Source organism: Serinus canaria, chromosome 5 (genome assembly GCF_022539315.1).
Source record: "Serinus canaria isolate serCan28SL12 chromosome 5, serCan2020, whole genome shotgun sequence".
In the NCBI taxonomy this organism is placed as follows: domain Eukaryota; kingdom Metazoa; phylum Chordata; class Aves; order Passeriformes; family Fringillidae; genus Serinus; species Serinus canaria.
In genome coordinates, this window is record NC_066319.1 from 51888054 (window position 1) to 51900872 (window position 12819).

General features: G+C 38.1%; 1 protein-coding gene across 8 annotated transcripts in view; it reads right to left on the reverse strand.

The window, feature by feature from the left end:
- CDC42BPB (CDC42 binding protein kinase beta) overlaps nucleotides 1–12819 on the reverse strand; it is a 91375-nt gene that overhangs the window by 39521 nt on the left and 39035 nt on the right. For all 8 annotated transcript variants that reach the window (XR_007777812.1, XR_007777811.1, XM_050975717.1 and 5 more), the window contains exons 3-6: nucleotides 10754–10837; nucleotides 7090–7185; nucleotides 2636–2784; nucleotides 579–672 (exon numbers count right to left, since the gene is read on the reverse strand). Coding sequence is in view for 6 of the 8 variants with exons in the window: in XM_050975717.1 (XP_050831674.1) it covers nucleotides 579–672; nucleotides 2636–2784; nucleotides 7090–7185; nucleotides 10754–10837 (423 nt within the window). In the remaining 2 variants the exon portion in view is untranslated. The remainder of the gene's footprint in view (nucleotides 1–578; nucleotides 673–2635; nucleotides 2785–7089; nucleotides 7186–10753; nucleotides 10838–12819) is intronic.

A 12819-nucleotide genomic window follows, 5' to 3' on the forward strand; every position in this document is an offset into this window, starting at 1 on the left:
TGAAGTGCCCTAAATGAGGCAAAACAAACAAAACCTGTCACTAGCAATTCAGCTTTTAGAGGTAAATCCAATCTGCTGCACAAGATGGCCAATTACCATCATGTTGCTGTTACATTTGTCAAAGGCATATAAAACAAACTGCTTACTAATTGCAGAATCAAGACAATCATTTAGGTTGGAAAAGACCTTTAAGATCATTAGATCCAGCTGTTAACTGAGCACTGACAAGTCCACCTAAATTGTGTGCCCAAATACCACATCCACACATCTTTTTGATACCTACAAGGATGGTGACTCACCCTACCCCCTTGGACTCAAATGGTCATTAGAAGGAAAAGTGAAAACCAGAAAAATATAGCAAAGGATAACTTGAAAAGTTAACAGCCTGTAAAATAAGGAGATGAAAGATTTAAAAAATGCATTTAAGTACGTTGAGTTATACTGCACCCTCAATTTTTAGTGTGTCAGAAAGTTCACAATCTATCACATCCCTGATGATGTCTAACCTCTTTAAAACCAGCAACTCACTCAGAAGGTCCCACTATCAGCAACCCAAATAAATGTAGCTTCATACATACTGTGCCATCTTCACTCATTTTCAGACAGGACCCAAAGTCTGCCAGTCGTATGTGGCCATTCATGTCCAAAAGAACATTATCAGGCTTTATGTCCCTGTTATAACAGATAGAAGTGAAAGGATTTAAATATATAGTATTAGCTCTGCTTGTAGAGATTAATCTTGCATCAAAATAACACAAAATCTTACCCAATGATGTAAACTCTTTTTGGTACTATTTATGACTCTCTCCCCTGACCAACCTTAAAGCCACTAGTTTTCTTGCACCATAAAACCTGCATTTCTTTTCAAATGTGAAGTTCCAAATGCTACTACATGTGTTGAAAAACTTAAAAACTACATAACACCTTCAGTTTAGTCTTTGAGAAGGAGAATAGAATTACCAGGAGTAGACAAAAATAAGGTGCTCTAATACACCTTGCTACATAGATGTGGAAGCTGACAATGGCTGAGTTTTAAGGTGCTGAATTCCAGTTTCACACTTGACATTTGTGAGAAAAAACATTACAGATTTAACAAAGGGTCCTCATATTTGTAAAAAGCCTGCCAACTTGATACATTCTTCCAACGCAAACTTGAATTAACCTTTTTTAACCAAAGGCTAATGCGCTGAAATTAATTACTGAAATGTCACTAATACTGCTGCTCATTAGCAGTATTAATACAAAATAATAAATGCTAATCTATGCCTGTCTACATGAACTTAAATGTTAAATGTGTATTTACTTGTCATAATACACAAAAATATGTGCTGAGAAAATTGGACTATGTCACTATGATTCCTCAAAAAATAATTAGTAATCCTGCATTGTTAAACTTATTCCATACATTTCAGTTCCAGATATTGTCGACATTCCACAACCACAAGTCAAGCTCAGTAGTTGCAGAGGACTATAAAAACTAATATACAATTATACACTAATTTGTTTGTTTTTTAAAGAACACTGCTCTCAGTGGCTCTTGCTGCATGAGCCAATCTCTGCTTGGCATGCAGCTCTCACTTGCCTCAGGGACCAGTACTGCTGTTCAGAAAGGCTTAATGCCTCCTCTCTGAGCTCCACTGTCTCCTATCTGCAGCTAACAGGTGGTATAAGCCCTTAAAGAGTCCTTGAAACCCTCTCCAGTGCAATCATGGTTCCTCCTCATCCATTCCAGTTGCCAAGCAGTAATTTCTTGGGCATTGGCACACATCCTGTTCAAAGCACGTGTTCTGGCCACAGAGCCACACACTCCTATTGCCACAATAGACCTGCACTCAGCCCTGTGAAAAGATGTAGCTGCTCAGTAAGTCAGGCCACCTTCCTTGGAAATTGGTGCAATGGTGCCTCTGGTGAACTTCTTTGAGGCTGTAACATTTTTAAATCCCCAAATATTGCCCACATTTACTCACAAGAGTTTTAGAGAGTTTAAACATCTTTTCAATTTTTAGAACAGCAATCAAAATGCAAACAGAAGAGTTCAAAGCACTACAGCTGAGAATCCCTGATGCTTTTTGAACTTTAACTCTACAGCTATTACCAACCACAATCCAAACTTACTTGATGGTAGCCATTGATTCAGAATACACATCTTGTGTGCAAAAACAATTAGACCAGCACATGCCCCCCCATCAGAAAACCTGTTAGAGGACGATCTCAGGTAAGTAGATGCACTGATGTTATCATGGGCTTACTGTGCATAAATTTTGCAGAATGTCTAAACATCTGTAGAAAGTTCAAACCATTTCAAACTGCTTCAAACTTATAGGTTGCTTGGACAAAGGCAGATAAATATTTATTAAGTGAATTGAGAATAAGTAAAGAGCCCTGATTAAAAATAGAACAGACTTTAAAAGGTTAGTCAGATAAATGTCACTGCTTTTGGATTGGAATACCAATCCATCAAAACTTGATATTTAAAATAAAGTAGCTTATACAGCTATTATACAGCATAAAGTAAGCATGTATCTACATTAGTTTGCTTTTGGCCACTGTGTGCATTTTTGTACATAGCAATAAATTTGGGATTAACTTCATATAACTGTATTTGTATTTTTTGCCAAATGAAAAGGTATTTTACCTGTGCACATAATGCAGCTCATGTATGGAATGTATAGCAAGCACCATTTCACCAATGTAGAACCTAGCCATATCTTCAGGAAGCTTGTCTTCAAACTTACTGAGAAGTGTCAGCAAGTCACCACCAACATAGTAGTCCATCACTAGATACTGAAAATAGAGAAATAAAGCAATCAAGTACTGAGAGACAGCTGGCAAGAAAAAAAAATTAAAGTTCATCACTTAACCCCTGAAAAAAATCCTTTCACTATTTTTTCTGTGCCTGTGGAAAGCAGTCAGAATTGGTGGTCTTCTGTTTTACTTTTATTTACTTAGTACAAAAAGGTATCATATTCCTTTATTAATCACAGTAAGAAAGGCACATCAGCATATAGTTCCTATAATAAAAAAACCCAAACAAAATATGACAACAAAGAAGTAAACCAGGATGAATTTATTTCTGTCTTAACTAGTATCACAAAGAAAATTATCTCATATCACCAAAACTGATGTATGCTATCAACTCTTAAACTGAAAATTTCCAGAAGATGATGAAAGGGAAAAAAAGTATAGTTAAAATCAATATTTGATGCAGCTTATTCTAAAATATACATTTTATTACTTTTGTAGTTATGGTACCATTTCAATACTACTTGTTGCTCCTGAAGTGGCACTTATCACATCAACATCTTCAAATTCTCATCCTGGCACAATCCACATCATGGATGCATAACACAGCTGGCAGGAGTCTGATGACACTATACATTACTATACTATACATGGATGCCCATAACAAGCCAAAAGCACTGTCAAGCCAGAGGCACTAAAGTGGGAAATTTAAAAGTCAAACATTGGTGTGCTTTTGAATGTATTTCAGTGAAAAAGTAAACAGCCTCCTAGGCCAGTCAGTCACCATCCTGTCCATGGAAAGGACCAATACTGATAGGGTGACATGAAAGAAAAGGACCCAGGCATGCTATTTGTTTCTCATACCACAAAACAAGGATTGTGTTTGAGGTTTTTCTTAGCAATATCCACCTAAATCCAGACCATCACTTCAAGTATAATGACTTTATCTAGTACTACCAGTCTTGAGCCATTTTGTTCTATGCTTCCCAAGATGATTTGATATGTGGTTTTAAGACTAACTTGGCTTATTTTGGAATTAAGTTTTCAAAGCCATCATCTTATTTTTCTCCTCAAAGTAAAAGGACTTAGAATCCACTGTCCCTGCCACAGATTCATCTTCCATGAGGGAAACAAATAAAAGAAGACAGAAATGCAAAGAACATGAAGTGCAATACTAGCCCTTTCCTCACTATCTTTTGGATTAAAAGAGCTACTCCAAAAGCCACAAGTTTTGATATTTTTCTCTATTTTATTCAAATTACTGCTTAGTCTGATAAGCAAGTTGCATCATTTATGTTGAAATCAATCTGTGGGTATTGCTCCATGGAACTTTGAATATGTACTGAACACTGTACACACACAACACTTAGGTTTGAAAACAAAATGCTACAGACAGAAACCATCAGTCTTCTAAAAGGGATATTATCTTGAAGTATTTTCTCTCAAATTCAAGGCAAAGAGGCTTTACAGAGCCTTCTGTGGAAAGTGAAATATCTTCTCTGTCAGAGACAGGGTAATGCACTTCTGTCAGCTCCCAAAGCATTTATAACTCAACAAGAACTCACGTGACCCATGAAGGAAGGCACTTGGATCACAGAAAGATGGTGATACTTCATCTTTGAGGAAGCAGAACTTTATTAATCTTTCAATTCAAAATTATCTGCTTGCCAAGAGGTGCTTCTCCCTTCTTATGGGGTTAAAATAAAAGCTACTCTGATGCTGAAATCTTGCAGTAGTACATTTCTTCCAGAGAAGTGACTACACTGAACAGTGAGAGTAGTTAGGAATCAAAGGAAAAAAGGATATCAAAATACTCTCATAAGCACCCAGAAGCCTTTGAGAGGCTGACAGCAGGGAAATACACATATGCCCTTTTTCATGAATGAGACTGGCAAAGAAAATTAAGATATTTGAATCTGGAAGAGATGGAGAGCTTCAAGTTCCATGCAAATTTTCAATATTCATGGACTATGTTTCACTTACATCATATTTGCTTCAGCTAAATCACCAAAGGCTGATTTAACCCATCTTGACATAGGCTGTCTCTTATGAAAGCTTTTTAAGAGCCAGAAAAAAGCTATGCAGCATTCCCATGTAATGCCATTTAAGAATTGGCTGTTTAGAAAACAGTAATGCATGATGCATTTACTTGAAAGATTTCAAAACTACAAGAGAAGAACCAGAAAATGAACTCCAGAACAAATGTATTACATAGAATTTTGTATTTCTTGCTTAAATAGAAGTTCTGCATTATCAAATGCTCTATTGATACTAAAGGCACAGAATATAACTAAGTGCTTTTAGACTCTCCAAAGGCAGGTACTACTTTTCTATGTTAGTATCTTACTTTGTCTCATTCTGAACCCTTTATCATGCAGCCAGAGGAGGCAGAGCACTAGGTGGGAGAAGACACAAGGCTCTCCCTCTGCTCAGGGTTAGCTTGTGTGGTTTTGCATTTAAGAATCACTAGATTTAATGCACAAACATCACTGGGAGAAAATACTGGAACTTAGAGACTTCTCTTGCAGAGGACCAGTTTGGAAAACCAAACTCTGTTGTCTGTTCTTGTTTTGTTCTCAGCTTTGTATTTCATTCTGCCATGAATGAGCATGGATGAGCAGCACAGCTAAAAAGTAAAATAAGTCTGTCCAGGCTCTGTAACAAGGCAGCACTCTCCAGGATGAGCAAAAATGTAGCTATAAACTTCTTCAAGCTCCAAAGAGAATTGAACAGAGATCTCTTAGCCCCTGGACAAGTACTAGATGGGATGGAAGAGAACCTTCTGTCCAGCTTTTTGGATGAATTGATTTCTTGATGTGTTTCACCTTTTCTTCATGCATCATTTACAATGGTGACTGAGATGTGGATCCACTCCATCTGTGAGCACCAGACACTTACAGGAGATGGTTTCTGAGTAACAGACCAAATTGGAAGGCAGCACCTTAGCACATGCAGGAGCAGACCTCAGGCAAGCTGGGAATCTGCTGACTTTGGCTGCCAGGCAGAACTGTTGCCTTCTTAGATACTGGATCTTAAATTAGATGTCTACATTCTGCTGTCAAGCAAAACTTCAATATCTAAAAACCTCTGGGAACTTTGGGAAAAGATTCCCCCTCTGTGCTGTCTTTGCTATTGCTTGTTATCTCACACAGCTAACAATTTTTCCTTAGGTAGTTCCATTCTTACAAGCTACTTGGAAATACAAAATAGGATGCTTTTTATGCAAGACTGAAGGTTGCTTCTGTGGGAATTTGAAACTCCAAGCTGATCTGAAATCATGAGGCAGTGCTAGAGACAACTAAACTGTCAGAGATTGAAAATCTGGACCTATCACATCTCCATTCAATGGAAATAGCCTGTAAATGAGGGCCTAAGATGTGACTGCTTATTTTCCTACTATGTGCTTGTTATTCTAAAAATACTCCAAACATGACAAAATAATGTGTTTTGTCTCAGCATCTGTGGAAATGTTTAAGCATTTACTAACTCTTGCTTACTTCCTGAACTCTTTGGCAGCCTTTTAAAAACACATTTTTTCTTATTTATATTCATGACTTGTTACCATGCTACTAAAGTGTTAAGAAGATGAAAACTTTCTCACTACAGCTATGTCAGATGTTACAGAAACAGTAGGTTTGCAAACCCAGCCTGAAGTAGCCACAGGGAAGCTGTATGGTTCAGTGTATTGCAGAATATTGGGGCTTTACTGACTTTGCTCCTAAGCAGTACTCTGCTGTATTCTGTGACTCAAGTAAACAGGTTTGTATGACACAGTTGTAGTAACCATCATAAAGAAATGTCACAGGAGTACAGATTTTCTTTATAAGCGTTTGCTAAAGTCTCCCAAATTACTGAGATGACCAATCTGCTGATTTAAAGACATATTTTATAGAAATACTTTCAAGAAATAGGCTATGTTTTCCCCTAAGGATTTTTAAATACCAAACTTTTAAATTATTTTTGCCAGTTTAAAACAAAATCTTTAAAAGACATTATTAAAGTTTAAAATAAAATATTTCTTACATTCACAGAGTTAACACATCTCAGATTACTTAACTGCAACCTTATCCAAAATACTAAATTTGAACATGGTATTTTTTATGCAAGAGGAGATTAGTTAATTTAAGATGCTTAACTAAATCTCTATATACTACAGTCCTTCACAACTTTCTCACTCTCCTGAAGTTACAGTCTTTGAAGTTTTGCTTCAAGGAGAAAACAAGAATGTTGAAACACTGCTGTGAGGCATGAGGTGGACAAATTTAAGGCACTAAAATTTTTTAAATATACCAAAAATAAAGTTCTTTCACAACCCAGAGCTTTTATTTACTGATGAATCAAACATACCAAATAGTTCTCATCTTGAAAGGCATAGTGCAATGTAGTAATCCATTGACAATCTCCATTCACCAAGACATTTCTCTCCTCTCGGAAGCAAGCTGTCTAAAGGAAGAGAGAAGGGGGAAGAAAAGCCACTGTCAACATCAACAAGTAGTTTTCACAGGATGAATATATATGGATGTTTTATGGGATTATTTCAAATTACTGAACAGAGGTCTCTATTCATTGGAATTCAGTCTACACAAGTGACATGCCAGAGAATCTCTGCAGGTTTTAGGCATTCAGTCACTCTAATCCTGACTGCGACTTTCAAAAACAAAACCAAACCCAAAACTCCAATGAAACCCCCCCAACCTCCCTTCAACCCCCCCCACCACAAAATCCCAAAAAACTCCACAAAACTCCACACCAACACACAACAGCCCCCAACACCAAAAAGCCCACAAGCCAATGCTAAATCTTTGTTTTACAAAACATTTTTAAAAGTCAGAAAATAATAACTTGTCACTACCATCTGCAGCAGAAAGATAATGGCTCTAAGAAAGTAAGTCTGAGTCTTCTGATAAAGACTTTTATGAATACAGTTTCATGTATACTTTTTTTACAGTACAGTCCCAGTTCCAGACACTGCTAATACACTACGGGAAATAAGCAGATTTTACTATTTCTGTCTTATCTTTGTCCAGCATAATACATTTCCATTTTCAATAACCCTTCCCCAACTTCAAACAGCACACTGCAACACTTCATAGAAGCAAGCTCTGTGTAACAGGTTTTCTCAGCATCTTTACATAAAACCAACTTTCATAAACTTCAAGAGAGTTCTCCCCAATAAAAATATATTAATGTTTTTATTGGATCAGAACTATCATGAAACAGACCTTGGGACTCTTCCACTACTCTCAATCCAGAGAGGCATTATCAGGATATTTGACAGCTACAGATTGAAGTGTTTGGGTTCTAGAAAAGAACCGATTTTTTTTTTTTTTTTTGGTCATTGCCACTTCTTCAAATGTCTTAAAAAATGTACTATGGAAATGTTCCTGAGAAGCCCAAGCCTTACCATAAACTGACTGCACCTTACAAATGTATCTCCAACTATTTTCCCCTCAAAGGAAGCAAAATTCAATCTACCATTTTACTGAAGAAGACCATGCTGTGGTCATATTGTAAATTAGTAATCACTGGTGCAAGGAGAAGTAAATTGTAATTAAATGCCAACTGAGTGGTTTAACGGTTTATGAATGCAAGGCCAAAGCAGCGCTCTGCAAAAAAGGCTGGCAGCTACAGCAGCTCCAAGTAATCCCATCCCCTTCCCACAGCACCAGAGCACTGCACTTCTCAGCTCTCCTGGCACCACGATATGAGGAGGCTGCCAACACACAGAACTAGTTTGTTTATTTTTGAAGACATCAGTCCCTGATCCAGTTCACTGTGCAACCTCAAATAGCAAGGGAATGTCATGAACACTGAAAACCCCGTAATGCTGCTGAACACTGCATCATGAATTCAGAGCATAAAATTCTCCTCCTCTGCTTACACTAGCTTAAAAGGCCTTGAGACGTGACTTGAAAAAGCATGACAGGCTACCTAATCAGCCAGTCAGGACTTATTTGGAACTGTCAACAGTAATACACTAATGACTTTGTATTTTGCTGTGAGAACAACGAATACAAATGGTCCTTATCAGCATAAAAGGCATGCCTATTTTTGCTTCCAACCCATTTATGGATGTCAGGTGATATTCACCAACCTTTCTTTTATTTTAGTGGCTTCCAACCATACAGGGTTTTTTTTCTGCAACTAGTACATGAATAAGCAGTATTTTGCTAACTTCTTGCTACATTTTATGTCATACACAACAAAAATAAACCACTGTCACAACGTGCTTCTTAACCCACTCATAATAATATTTTTATATAATAGGTGAGGTGGGTTGATAAAATACTCGAAGTTTGCTTTTTCAGTGGAACACTCCATTTAAGAGGTTACTGCATTCTTGCAGGCTTCATTTTAAAAACTAACAGGTTTTACCACATTTGGGAAATTTTTACCACCCAGATGTTGCATAAACTTGATATGCAGGTTATAACGTCCTGCTTATCCAGAAAAGCCAAATCAAGCAAGCAAACTGATCAGGAAAAGACAAAGTGGTCCTGCAGAGAAGACAGTTCCTTTATTGTCCTTTGTAGATGGGGAAAATCAGCAGAGAGAAAAATTTTTTTGACTGTTACTTTGCCTAAGTTTGTATTGGGAAAACTATTGCTCATTATACATCCTTCATGCCTGCCTGAGAGGATAAGACGAGTTAGTTGCATGATTAGAACACAATTTGTAAACAGCTGTCTTCTCTACATGCAAAAGCTGCATCTACTTAGGCCACTTAAGGAAATCACTTTAAAAATGACTGAAGTAAGGCAGCATAGCTGTAGTTCCATTTGAGTTTGGGAGACCCCTGCAAATATTTGTGTTTAAAACAATTCTATTCTGACCAATGAATTAACAGCTGAAATCTGCATAGAAAAGGCAGCGAATTTCCCTCCTCCAGGGCAAGGCTTAATGCAGAACTGCTGATGCAGCACAGCCCGGGGTGTGAAATCTCCTGACAGCTCAAAGGAGAGCCGGGTGACGGCGGCTGCTGCCGCCTCTAAAGGAGTGCATGGATGGATGGATGGACAGACTGTGACTAAATCAGGCAAAGGCAGTGGTGAAGAGGGGCTTAACAAGAGGGAGGAGATTTTGTCACAGGAAAAGGCCTGGCACTGACTCACTGAAAGGAAGGGAGTGACTAGGAAGGGCAGGCTGGGGGGAGGAGGTGTCAGGAAGGGGACAGAAGAATGGGACAGGGAAGGGTCAGCAAGCTCAGACCTCAGCAAAACTGCTATTGTTTGCCCCTTAACAGAACTGCTGCAAGTCCTGATGCAATACATGTATTTTCTCTTCAAATCTACTGCTCATTTATCTGCTAACTTACATAATACTTGTGTGTGCCACAAGGTTTTCCTCTACCATGGAGGAGTATATATCCTAGAAATACCTATCCTAGAAAGCTGCTTCCCACTGTGCATTCTCAGTATTCTTTTCCTAATGTGTGAAGTACCCATTTGGCTTCACATTTACAGAATTTGTTGTGACAGTGTACACCTCCTTTCACCAAAACACTTCTTAAACAGATTTATCTTCTTCACACATTTTGTTTTACAATCTGAATCTGATTCCAAAATAGTTAGTTATGGTTTTACTAGTTATATAAATCCTGTTACAAATTGTAGGATGCAAAGCTCCTTAATGGATGTTTTCTGAATGGAAGAAAGACCTTTTTCATAACATTTTTGTATACAGCTGTGAATGTCGTAGTAGCACCAATCTCAGCTTTCATGTATTCTTTAACTTGCCTTTACTGTAAACAAAAATCTCGCCAATAAATTCAGGGTAAGAACTAGGGCAGACTGTCTGGTAAATGAATACACAGTAATGCTGAGAACAACAGATGCCTGGAAGGGACTGTCAGACTTGATTGCATTAAAACAGCTTAAGGAAAAAAAAAAAAAGAGAAAAGAACGAAGCTCCTATACTCATGAAAAAATTCTTCTTAATCTAGAAGAACTTCAATATAATCTTCCTAATGTAATTTTAAAAATTCTCTGTGTTAAAAAACCATATTACTTACCTCTGCCCTTTTAAGCATTTCCCATTTATTTAGAATTTTCATTGCATAAATGCGCTCTGTACACTTCATTTTAACAACTGCAACCTGAAAAATTAAGATATTAATTTTATCTTTAACAGGAGCATGGTCAGAAAAATACAATATTTAAAGAGATCAATACTCACACAAAAGCATGGTCAGAGAAACATAGTTTTCAAACAGTTTAATTTCACAAATCCATAAAATAAGTTACTAAGGAGTCACCAGTGATCAACTGACACATTGATGAACTGCAGTCTGAGTCTTTGCTCTTTCTGTATTCCTCCAACATTACTACTATGTGCTTGATGCACCCTGTGTGGTCAAGAGCTCATGATGAAGTACATGGGGGATGATACAGGAGGAGCATGAAGCTTTTCATATGAAGATGTGCAGTAAAGCTGCATTGTTTCCCAAAAACAAGTGGGGCTTGTAGTCATGCCTGCAGCCAGTGGGGCAACATTTAAAAGGGCAGCATGAGAAAACAAGAAAGGCTGCTGTCAATAGAAACACACTACATTTGACTAATTTGTTTTCACATTTCAGGTCTCAGAAACTTGAAAGATATTTGCAAATTAGCATGCTTTTCTGTACCTTATGCAGATATTTTAAAAGGAAAAAAAATCATTTATTTATTCACTATTTTGCTTACAGCATTTTACTATGCATGCTGTGTATTAGACTTGCTTACACTGATCTATTATGAACAGTAGTTCTGCACACAGCTGTAAATGGAAGAAAAAAACAAGAATACAAAAACTTCAAGGCTTAGGAATGCAAAGACTTTATTTTGACCAAGAAAATGTACTGTCATTGACCAAAGTCAATGTATTCTCAAAGACCAAAACTAATTCTTCTTGTGGTAACGCCATAATTTCCACAAAGTTCTTCCAGTTGGCAACAGAAAAACAGGCATCATGACTAACACAGCAACAATTCCACAGGACTATACATGGACTGCTTGAATATTTCTACTGCTATTTCTACTGCTTCTCAGCTCATCTCTATTTCAGAAGCAGAAAACCAACCAGCTTTCATTGCTTCCAACACAGCTCTGAATAGCTGTTTGAAAAGAAATGACATCACCTCACCTCTTCTGTTGTTTAAAAACTCTTATCTAGCAAGGATTCAGTTACAGCAGCTTTAAGAAGCTGCTGACTATAAAAAAAGGTTGGAGTAGTGCATCAAGCAGAGCAACATTATAAAGTTTTAAGTCTTGAGGAGGGAAGAGGGAAATGTAGTATCATCCTGCACCTTACCAGTAAAGAAGTTCCAAGTGAGGGTCAGGGAAACCACTGCTTCTCCAGTAACACAAGAACAGGATATTCACATTTACACAGACATCTCAGCCTGCAGTACAGCCTGCAGTCAGCCCTCTCCCCCTCAGAGAGTGAAGCTCCACTCACCAGGTCACATAGTGGGTGACAGAACCTTGCACACACCTGCACAGCCACATAACAGACACACAGCTCTGATAAAATGTACCCACTGCAGGAAAGACATGGGAATCTGGCCCTGGACACAGCTGGGAAAGGTACAGCACTAAGAAGCAGCTCCTCTAAGTGAAGTAGAATATCCAGAGCTACATTGCAATCCCAGTGTCTCCTGGCCTACAAACACCTCCCACTGCTCATGCTGCAGGGGAAGGATGAGCAAGACAAGAAAGTCTCAAACCAAACACACGAGGTTCCTTGGCACATATGAAACTGTCCAGCTGACCTTCTGTAATGGCCTTAAATGTAAACAGCCTTTCTCCACTTTTCATCACAGTTAATAGTCATTGTAAAAACCTCTCTCCATACACTTAACTGGGTCATTACCCCGATCCAGCTGAAGGCACACTGTAAGTCAAACAGTGCATTAAATCTTTGAGAAACTGCAAGATGCTGACATTACCCACTACACTTTTTAAACTGTTCCAGAGAGAATATGGTGACTCAGGAAATGCCCACACCTCCAGTGCAGGGACAGAGCAGCACCAAGGTTACCTGCTGCAGAGGAATGAACCAACGCTCTGCAGCAGATGCAATTTGCAAGCGCAGCTCTGT